Source organism: Myotis nattereri (assembly GCF_964212035.1).
Source record: "Myotis nattereri genome assembly, chromosome: 5".
In the NCBI taxonomy this organism is placed as follows: Eukaryota; Metazoa; Chordata; class Mammalia; order Chiroptera; family Vespertilionidae; genus Myotis; species Myotis nattereri.
The window spans coordinates 26,207,485-26,218,216 of record NC_138080.1 but is presented as its reverse complement, the minus strand read 5'-3'; the positions used below and the strand labels follow the sequence as shown (position 1 = coordinate 26,218,216).

At 53.5% G+C, this 10,732-nt stretch overlaps 1 protein-coding gene across 1 annotated transcript; it reads left to right on the top strand.

The window, feature by feature from the left end:
• The first annotated feature begins 461 nt into the window (after positions 1-461).
• MRPL4 (mitochondrial ribosomal protein L4) lies at positions 462-8,009 on the top strand. Its single transcript, XM_081093477.1, has 9 exons — positions 462-777; positions 862-928; positions 1,003-1,153; positions 3,248-3,299; positions 4,490-4,607; positions 5,523-5,629; positions 5,731-5,840; positions 5,915-5,991; positions 7,069-8,009. Exons 1-9 carry the CDS (start codon positions 721-723, stop codon positions 7,212-7,214), a joined length of 885 nt encoding a protein of 294 aa, XP_080949603.1. The 5' UTR covers positions 462-720; the 3' UTR covers positions 7,215-8,009.
• The last annotated feature ends 2,723 nt before the right edge of the window (positions 8,010-10,732 follow it).

Sequence of the window (10,732 nt, the reverse complement as noted above, 5' to 3'; positions counted from 1 at the left end):
TTCTGTTGAGAGGGTGGGCGACAAGAAAGGCGATCCGGGATCCCTGGACTCTCCACTTTGCTGTCTCCTTGGAGAGCCTGGCAGTGCTCTGACGGGACAGGAACCTGGCCTAGGGCGTGCGGGAGACACAGACCTAATCTGGGGGGGGCGGCGGGGGGACGGACACAGCCCGTCGCCGGGGAATCTAAGCGAATAGGCGCTGCCCTGCAGGCTGTCCTGAGGGCTTCCTGTAGAAAATAAGACCCCGCAAGCGATCAAACAAGCAAAGCCTCTCATTGAATAGAGCAAAACCATCTCGGAGCCCAGGCGGCTAAGGGGGGCGGGGCTTGGAGGGCGTGGCTTACACCAAAGCTTAACGGTTATTGGTCAATTCCCTTAGGTGTCCGCCCAGAACCTCCCAGCCATGGGCGGGCCACTTCTGCAGACTTAACGCTCATTGGCTGAACGAGCACAGGCTCTACGGAGGGAAAGGGGAGGCCTGGGGGGCTCCATGCTGTGGGGTCGCGTTCCCAGGTGTCGCAGAGGGCCCTTTAGGCCAGGAGTGAAAATGGGGATCCTGGGAAGGCAGTGGGGCTCGGCGTCTTCACTCTGCAGTACACGCTCTGCTTTTCGGCCCCGAACGTGGGCGGAGCCGGCGGCGGCGCGGACGTGACGTCATCACTAGACGCCGCGCGCGCCCAGAGGAAGCTTTGACCTCGGGGCGTGCGGGGCTGCTTCGCGATGCTGCGGCTAGTCCGGGCCGGGGCGCGGGCCTGGCTTCCGCCCACCCGCTGCCAGGTGAGGCCGGGACTGGGAGCGGGGTCGAAGGACCAGGGTTGGAGGGTGCAGGCGTCGTCTCTCATTCTCGCCCACCGTTTACAGCGGCTGAACGTGCTGGCGGAAGAGGCAGTGCAGCCGCCGGAGAAGCCGGAGCCGGTGGCGAGCGCGGGTGAGGTTGCCGGGGTCGCCCCTCTTGGGAGCTCGAACCCTCTCCCCAGACCCCTGACTTACCAATTGCTGCAGGTCTCCAGGCACCGGTACTGCGAAAATGCGAGCTCCCCGTACCCTCACACCGGCGGCCGGCGCAGGCCTGGGTCGAGTCCCTGCGGGGCTTCGAGCAGGAGCGCGTAGGTCTGGCCGAGCTGCACCCCGACGTTTTCTCCACGGCGCCCAGGTGAACTGAGAGCTGAAATGGTGAATTGCGTGGCAAAGAGACAGTGAGCGCGGCTTTAGGAATCAGGTTGACCTGGGCTGCAGCCTCTTTAGTTTTTCCACCTGTCAAAGGGATGATGATAGCTTTGCGCAGTGGCAATGAGGTTTATCTGGGGCGCAATTATTGCTAATTGAAAAAAAAGGGGGAGGGGGGTGGGGATTATTTTCCCTGCTGCAGAGTGGTGAGGTTGAGAGCTGAGAGGTAACTTCGTCCAGGCCGGTTCAGGAGGCAGAACTCTGGAACTTGCAGGGGTTAGGGATGCAGAACCTCGTTCAAATCCTGCCTTCCCCCATTCTGTCAAACATCAAGAGGTTGCCGTGATGATTAAATGAGATAATTCCGGCACATAAGTTCAATAGACATGTTGATTATCGTTGCTGTGACTGGTTTTTGCAAAAATCGGTTACTAACAGTGTCTAAATCCTATCTGTGTGCCGGGCACAGCCTATTTGCATTTTCGTTAACTAGACCTCATAGCAACACTAGGAAGGGGTTCTGTTAGCCTTGTTTTGTAGATAAGGAAACTGAGCACAGACAGATTAAGAAATTTGGCCACACAACTTGTAAGCTTTAAAGCCAGGATCGCAACCTTATGTGGGCCAACTCCCAGGGCTGGGTTATTGCTTGCCCAGGTGTATAACGCATCTCAGGTGCATGGTGTCTGGTACCGTAATAGGTGCTATTAATTCATTACTCCTACTGTTATTGGTATAGTTTGCCCCTACCTGTACAGAGTCATAATCTAGTAGAGGGTGACAAAGAAATTTTAAAACATTTGTTTTGTAAATATTTATGAAGCAACTATTATATGCCAGATTCCATTCCAGGTGTAGTGAATGAACACTGATGTTGCTTAGAATCTAGAGCAGCCGCGGGCCGGATCCGGCCCGTTTGAAATGAATAAAACTAAAAAAAAAAAAAAAAAAAAAAGACCGTACCCTTTTATGTAATGATGTTTACTTTGAATTTATATTAGTTCACACAAACACTCCATCCATGCTTTTGTTCCGGCTCTCCGGTCCAGTTTAAGAACCCATTGTGGCCCTCGAGTCAAAAAGTTTGCCCAACCCTGATCTAGAGGAAGGGTCAGATAGTAAATACAGTGGGGCCTTGACTTACGAGTGTCCCGACTAACGACTTTTTTGAGATACCAGCTGTGTCTCGGCTGATTTTTTGCATTGAGTTGATAGAGTAATTTGAGTTAACGAGCTCGGTCTCGGAACGAATTAAACTCGTAAGTCAAGGCCCCACTGTACGTTAGCTTTTGCAGACTAACATCTCCATGGCAACTATTGATCTCTGCCAATGTAGTGCAAAAAGTAGTTGATTCATCAGCAAATGACCATGGCTGTGTTCCAGTAAAACATATTTACAAAAAGGGGCAGCAGGCCAGATTTGGCCTATTAGCCATAGTGTTCCAACCCTGGCATACTGTTACCCTGGCAGCGGTGTCCAGTGTAGCCACACAATGTGAGCCACATAGTGTGTAACTTAGATTCTGCTGGTAGCCACATTTTTTACTACAACAGGAAGAAACAAGTGAGATTGATTTCAATAATATAATTATTTAACCTGATGTAGATATTATTGTCATTTTAACACGTGGCACTGCCCACAGTTTAGACATGTGGCCAGTGTCTACTGTATGGGACAGCGCAGGGCTAAAGAGTCAAACCAGTTCACAGAGAAGGTGGCATTAAGCAAGCTGTAATGGTAGGAAAGGAGGACGGTGTAACTCTCTCTTTTGCAAGGGAGCTTCTCTGGGTGACAATGTTTGGGCTGAGACCTGTAGGCTGAGAAGGAACCAGTCAGGGGAAGAGCATTTCAGGCAGAGGGAACAGCAAGTGCAAAGGCCTGGGGGCCAGACTCCATTTCACAGAATGGAATGGAGGGCAGTGAGAAGGCGGCAAGACCTGGGGTCAAAGAAAGGCTGAGGCAGATCACACTGAGCCCTGGCCCTGGCGGGGGAAGAGAGGAGCTTGGGTTTTCATCAGTGGGGAGGGACTGTGGGAAGGCTTTAAGCTGAGGGAGACATCTTGTGTCCTTCCTCCACAGGCTGGATATCCTGCACCAGGTCGCCATGTGGCAGAAGAACTTCAAGAGAATTGTGAGTGTCCTGAGTGGGGTGAGGTGTGGAAGCCCCTTGGTGTGTTGTCTCTGGATTACTGGGCTTGGGCCCATCTTCTCTCTCCTGACCATTCACTGATGGGCCATTTGCCAGGCATTTTCTGAACACCCACTGTGCACAGGCATGGTTCTCGAGGACGGGACAGGAGAGATCCCTGCCCTCAAGCAGCTCACGGTTTAGGTGGAGAGGTGAAAGGATCATGTAGTGATACCTGTAAATGTCTGATTAGGGAAGTTATCCCACAGAAGGGATATTTAACCTCAGGTTTGCAGTAAGAGTCACTAGGTGAGCCCAGCCAATGTGGCTCAGTGGTTGAGCAACAGCCTAGGAACCAGGAGGTCACAGTTAGATTTCCGGTCAGGGCACATGTCCGGGTCGTGGGCTCAATCCCCAGTGTGGGATGTGCAGGAGGCAGCTGATCAGTGATGTTCTCTCATCATTTGATGTTTCTATCTCTCTATCCCTCTCCCTTCTTTTCTGAAATCAATTTAAAAAATATATTTTTAAAACAACTAGGTGAAGGGGATAGTGGGGCTGGGGTGGAGGTAGTGGGGACAGCATATGCAAATGCCCTGTGGCAGGGGCCAGAAACAGCCCAGTGGAGCTCAGAGGCCAGCAGGAGTAATGGTGCAGACCTTGGATTTTATGCCAAGATTGAAGAAGCCGTTATCAATCAGGATCTCTCCGCCTTCCATCTGCCCACCTCAGAAGTCCAGCGAGCTCTCCCCCTGCCACACCCTCCCTGGCTCCTTGTTGCTCTAGGAATAGTGGTTAGCCCGGCATTGGAAGTTCCTCATGGTCCCCTGCTACACTTCCCTCTGATTCTCTCTCCGTGTCTGTCTCCAAGTTCCACCTTCCTTTCAGTTGCAGCCCCATTGGAATTATTTCAAAAAATACTGAGCACCTACTGATGCAGGCAGCAGAGTCCCTGCCTTTCTGAGACTGACATTCTGGAGTGCAGGAGGGAACTCTTGATTTCTTTGTCCTTCCTCCCTCTGAACGTGATCAGTGCTTGTCCTGATAGAGCCCCATTCTCTGTGTCTCCTCTCTGGCTCCCCAGTGGCAGGCCCAGTCCATCCAGGTCACGGCTATATTCCTGGGCTTGGTGCCTTTTGGCTACAGTGACATCTGCCTCAGGAACCTGACCCCTCCTCACTTTGTGTCCACAGAGCTATGCCAAGACCAAGACTAGAGCTGAGGTGCGGGGTGGTGGCCGGAAGCCCTGGCCACAGAAAGGCAGTGGACGTGCAAGGCATGGCAGTATCCGCTCCCCAATCTGGCGAGGAGGCAAGTGGGCAGGGCGGGGAGGAGGCTCTGGGCTAACTCGGGGTCTGGATGTTTCTTTATACACATCTAGCATGATGTCTTGTTGGTCCCATTCCCTGTACCTCACTGCCCACATGCAGCCAGAGGTCTGAGGGTCGCTCACTTTTCCCCATCCCCTGATTCTCCCGGCTCCACCTGCAGCCAACTCCAGCCTTGGCCTCTCATCAGACTATGGCCACAGCCCCTTTTGGCCCTACCTCACATCTCATCTCTCCACACGTCACACAACACTCAGAGGATCTTCCTAAACCTCCCAGCTTCTGCGGCCTTTGCATGAGCTCCTTACCTTGTCATTCCAGGCACTGGTGGCTGCTGGACCCTCCCCATGTCCCCTTCGCACCCTTTCTGGCCAGATAGCTCTGACTTAGTCATCTCCCCTTTGCCTGGTCAACTCTGTTCATCCTTCTGGTGTGTTGGGGCCATACTCCTCCAGGAAGCCCTCTGTGACCTCCTTTGGGTTCCCTGCCCACCCACGCCCACTCCCAGACTCTTGGGCTGCCATGCCCAGCCCTGATTCCCTCCGTAATCAAGCCTCTGTATGAATGTGAATGGCGTGAGGGCAGGGATCCTTCCATCTTGTTCTGTGCTGTATTCCCAGAGCCCGGTGGGAGGGTGGACGTACAGGTAGACAGCCCTCACTCAGGGTTTGATGGCCGAAGAAACAGAGGCCCAGAGAAGTGAGGTTACTGGTCTCAGGTGATGCCCAATCAGGCCTCCCCTCTCCATCCTTACCTGAGGCCCTGCCCTCTTTGCTGGAGTCGAGCCTGACTGCTGGCAGCCTACCCACCCCCTCCCTCACACCTACCACTGGGGCTAATTTTTTACCTCCAGTTCTAGCTGGGGCCCTCACCTGCTTACACACCTCTGTCCCCACAGGAGGTGTTGCCCATGGCCCCCGGGGCCCCACAAGCTACTACTACATGCTGCCCATGAAAATGCGGGTGCAAGGCCTCAAAGTGGCGCTGACCATCAAGCTGGCTCAGGTACAGCCCGATCCCATTGGGAGCCCCTGGGGTATTTGGGTGTGTGGGCCGCGAGGGCCGGGAGAGGTGGTAGCGCAGACCTCTGTCCTTCCTCCCACCAGGACAACCTGCACATCGTGGACTCCCTGGAGATGCCAACTGCAGACCCTCAGTACCTGACAGAGCTGGCCTGCTACCGCCGCTGGGGGGACTCCGTGCTCCTGGTGGACTTGTGAGGATTCAGGGCAGAGGGGTGGGGGCTGAGCTCCATCCTCCACAGGGCTCACCTCCTGGCCTCTCTTTCAGAGTGCACGAGGACATGCCTCAGAACATTGTGACAGCCACAGCGGGGCTTAAGACCTTCAACCTGATCCCAGCTGTGGGTGAGTGAAGGGCACTGGTCCACTCCCAGATCTCCAGGGAGCGCCTGGGTCAGTTCAAGTCCTGTATCTGCCTCTCAATCACTGAGAGGCCTTGGGCAGTAACTGCCCTCCCCACTCCTCAGCTGGCCCAAACGGAGCACTGGGAGGATGATGTCCTTCTTAAATGCTCTGATAGCACATCGTCCAGCTGCGCTCAACAGTGCTGGGCGTGGAGTGAGTGCGAGGGCCCACTGGCTGTCCCCACCTGGCTCCTCCCTCAGAGAGGCTGGATCAGGTGTGTCCTGAGCACATCACAGCTTTCACCCTGCCGACTGATTCCCGTCTCCGGATTGCATTCCTGCTGCCTCCGGGGTAGCTGCACATGGGGGTCTCAGGCATCTCCTTCCTTCCAGTGGCTTAGGCCCCCACCACGCCGTCACCCTCCACTCCAGTGAGTCAGCTCACACAGTTGGCTCTGTCTTTAAACATATCCAGAATCTGATCGCTTCTTGTCACCCTGGGCCAGCCCCCTGCCTTGATCAGCACAGCCCCCTCTGCCCTCATCCCCACAGTCTGTCCCCCCACCCCAGCTGCCAGACGACACCTGTGAGCACCTGAGTCTGCACGCATCACTCTGTTGTCTCCAGCTCTCCGTGGCTCCCACTGCACTCTCGGGGGTGGGGGGAGCCCAAGTCCTCCCCAAGACCCACCAGATCCTGCATGACCTGCCTTGTCCCATCTCTCCTCCCTTTCTCCTCCCCTATTAACTGTAGCCCCACTGGGTACTTTGTTTTTCTTTATCTGCTCTGTCTGTGATCAGTACCCATCCATGGGAATCATGGCCAAGCAGAGGGCAGAGGCAGGCACATGGGAGGCTGTGAGTCAGAAGCTGATGGGTTAACAGTCCCTTGCCCAGGGTCCCCCATGGTGAGCTGCTGAGCCAGAGTTTGAATCCAGGCCGCAGCGCTCTTGACCCCATGTCAGACCATGGTCTCTCTATAAGGGGAAGTGCTCCCGGAAGGAGGGAAAGGGGCTCCAGATGGGTACAGTCCCACTCTGACTGCACTCCTGCCCTGACCACACTCCCTGCCTCCCCAGGCTTGAACGTGCACAGCATGCTGAAGCACCAAACGCTGGTCCTGACCCTGCAGACTGTGGCCTTTCTGGAGGAGAAGTTGCTCTGGCAGGACTCACGATACACGCCCCTCTACCCCTTCCGCCTGCCCTACTGCGACTTCCCCTGAGCCCCGACCCTGCGCCCAGGCCCATCCGCTGCCTTCCTTCCTGCAGCGCTCTCCATGCCAGGTGCTTGCTCTGAGCCACGCCGAGAACCTGGCCGGTTTGGGGGCCTTGCGCCCACCCTGCGAGGGCAGCACTATCCAGGCTCCCTCGTCCCAGGAGGAAGCTGAGGCCGTGAAGAGTGGCTGGGCAGGCCAGGCAGGAGTCACGGTCATGACCAGGAAGGGGCAGCTCAGCAGAGAGCCCAGTCAAGCTCCTGTCCAATTCTCTCTTTTCTGTTTTAAAGATAAGCTTTATTTTTTATTACAGAGGAGAAACAGAACAGCTCATTGCCATGTTGAGAGTAATTCCATCTGGCAAGTCGGGCTCTTTCCTTGGTGCTGGGCACCGTCAGTACCTCTCTCCCCAAAGGGCGACCTCAGTGCTGTTCATAGGAATGTCTCAGCGTTAGCTTCCCTAGAGTGAGCCAGCCTCCAGGGACTCTGAGGATCGGAGCACTGCCCTTTCCTGGGAGCCTGCTCCTGGCACCCCCTGGCTCTCGGGCACCCAGGCCTGTTAGGAGAGCATGTGCACAGGAAGCTGGGAGCCTGCCTGGGATGTGGTTGTTCATAGCGCTGTGCACCTGCTTTCCTAACAGGATCTGGGCCCCGTGTTATGGTCCCTCGGTCCAATGCGCGGGCTTGAGTCCACTAACAGGTGCCGTATGCACACCAGAGCTTCCATCACAATGATTTCCCCTGAGCGCAGAATCAGAATCACTGGTGAATAAATGAGAGAATAAATACATTTTTTAAAACACCAAACCAGTATCCCAATTCTTGAGTCTGCTGATGTTGTTTGCCCCCAAGTTAATTTTTTTTTTAAATATATTTTATTGATTTTTTACAGAGAGGAAGGGACAGAGGAAGGGATAGAGAGTTAGAAACATCGATGAGAGAAACATCGATCAGCTGCCTCCTGCACGCCCCCTACTGGGGATGTGCCCGCAACCCAGGTACATGCCCTTGACCGGAATCGAACCTGGGACCCCTGAGTCCGCAGGCCGACGCTCTATCCACTGAGCCAAACCGGTGCTGGCCCAAGTTAATTTTTAAAATAATCATAATACAGCCCAGCAGGCATGGCTCAGTGGTTGAGTGTTGACCTATGAACCAGGAGGTCACGGTTTGATTCCAGGTCAGGGCACATGCTTGGGTTATGGGCTTGATCCCCAGTGTGGGATGTGCAAAAGGCAGTCGATGAACGATACTCAGCATTGCTGCTTTTATCTCTCTCTCCCTCTCCCTTCCTCTCTGGAATCAATAAAAATGTATTTTTAAAGATAACCATCATAATACAGACTAAATAATGTGGCTGGTTTTTTTGAAGTCACCCAGGACCATCTGCATCTGTGCGCAGGCCCAGCCAGGCCAGCAGTCACGGTGGCCACCCACCAGCTGGGCTGTCCCTCACCAAAAGCATCTCTGAAATGCTTCTCTTGGGAGTGACTTCAGAACTTGAAACACATTCTTTGAAAATTCTCAGTGGACATAAAGTTTGACCCTTACAGCACCGGATTTGACTAAGTAAAAGAAAATCATTCGGAGCCAGCAGTAAGGGGTGCTGAGGCTGAGCAAGAAGTGCTATGTGGGCTTGAGACAGGCCGTCACCCCTTTTCCCTGCGCCTCTGACCAACCCTGTGAGGCATCAAGGCCTAAAATAAGACCCAGCTGTTGCCCTGACAGCACCTGGCCTCGTCTAGTCATAAGTGGAAGTAACACGGCTCAGTTGTCTACAGCACAGTCATCAGGAAACCGAATGATCACCCCCTGCCCAATGGGTTTTCAAAAAATGGGTCAGAACATGTTTCCCTCCACTGGAGTCCCTCAGCCAGATCAGAATGGAAAAAGGGCCCAGGCAGTGTGGCTTTGTGGTTGAGCGTTGACCTATGAGGAGGTCATGGTTTAGTTCTCAGGGCGCATGCACAGATTGTGGGCTGGATCCCCAGTGGGGGGTGTGTAGGAGGCAGCCAATCAATGGTTTTCATCATTGATGTTTCCCACTTCCTTGCTCTCTGAAATTAATAAAAATAAATTTTTAAAAAAGGAAAAAGGGGGTGGGAGCGGCTGGGAAGAGGTCAATGGAGGAAAAAGAAGACATGTAATACTTTAAACAATAAAGAATTTAAATTTTTAAAAAAATGAGCTAGTGGGGAAAAAAAGGGGGGGTATCAGAAAAAAGGTCCAATGCCTAGAATATGCTTTTAAATAATTGGGTGGGGGGTAGTGTGTGCTCAAACTGCCATAACAAAGTACCTCAGATTGGGCCGGGGGCGGGGTGAGGGGGGGGCTTCAACATCAGATGTATCAGCTCACAACTCTGGAGGCCAGAAGTCAAGATCAGGGTGTCAGCGGGTTGGCTCCTGAGTCTGTGTTGAAGAATCTGTCCCACCCCTTCCCCTGGCTTCTGGTGGTTTGCCAGCAATCCTTGGTGTCCCTTGGCTTGTAGACACATCCCCCCGATTTCTGCCTTCATCTTCAAATGGCATCCCCGTGTGCATGCGTGTGTGTGTCTGGGTCCAAATTTACCCTTTTTATAAGGACACCAGTCATGTTGGGTTAGGGTCCACCCTAATGACCCCATCTCGAGTTCATCATCTTCAAAGACTGTATCCCCAGATAAAGTCATATTCACTGGTACTAGAAGTAAGAGGAGTTTCTCTTTTTCTTTTTAATTATTATTATTAATTATGATTTTGCAGGGAGGAGAAACAGTTAAACCTGTGACAGTATGTAAGGAGAGAGATGGAACAAGAAGATTGGCTGTGAGAACTGTGGAAGTTGGCACATATGGCTTCATCATATGTCCTTTTTGCTGTTGCCTATGTTTGAAAATATAATAAAAAGCCCCTTTTTTTTTTTTTTTAAAGAGAGATGGATGAAGACATTTCTTCGGGGGGGGGCGGCTGTTGCTACCTGCAAGTCCCCACCCCACCTCTTGGGGCAGGGGCTAACCCAGAGCCCAGAGCGGGAGGGGACTTCACAGCTTTTGAAAGTGTCCTTTGTAAAGGCTACCCAGGACGTAGGCTGACTCAGGCCAGGGAAGCCGGGACCTGGCTCCTGGGGAACTTGGAAGGCAAGAGGCAGCTCTGATGGTGGAGCCAGAGGGTCTGCTATTGGTGCTCAGTTGACCTTGAAGGGAGGAGAAAGCAGGATCAGATTCCCCAACCCAGCGAAGGGGTCCCCAGGAAAGAGAAAGCCTCAGAGCTCCTCAGATCACACATCCACCATTTCCACCAGGGGGTGCCACTTGAACACACTGCTGGGTCGTCCAAAGTGGGCAAAGCCATTAGCCAAGGAGGAACTGCCCTGCCCTTCCCTGCGTCTGGGCAGAAGGCGTCCAAAGGCTGGTGAGAGGAGGAAAGGTGGACAGGAAGAAAGTCAGTGGTAAAGGGGAGCCCTTCTTCCCCATTGAGGCCTCCATCTTGAAGAGGCCTGACCCTGGGCTCCCGTCAGACACCAATCAAGTTTAGACACTTGAATGT

Coding starts and splice junctions, on each gene's coding strand:
- MRPL4 (XM_081093477.1), top strand. CDS start 721: ATGCTGCGGCTAGTCCGGGCCGGGGCGCGGGCCTGGCTTCCGCCCACC. Junction 5,630..5,730: donor TGACCATCAAGCTGGCTCAG/GTACAGCCCGAT, acceptor TCCTCCCACCAG/GACAACCTGCACATCGTGGA. Junction 5,992..7,068: donor CAACCTGATCCCAGCTGTGG/GTGAGTGAAGGG, acceptor CTGCCTCCCCAG/GCTTGAACGTGCACAGCATG.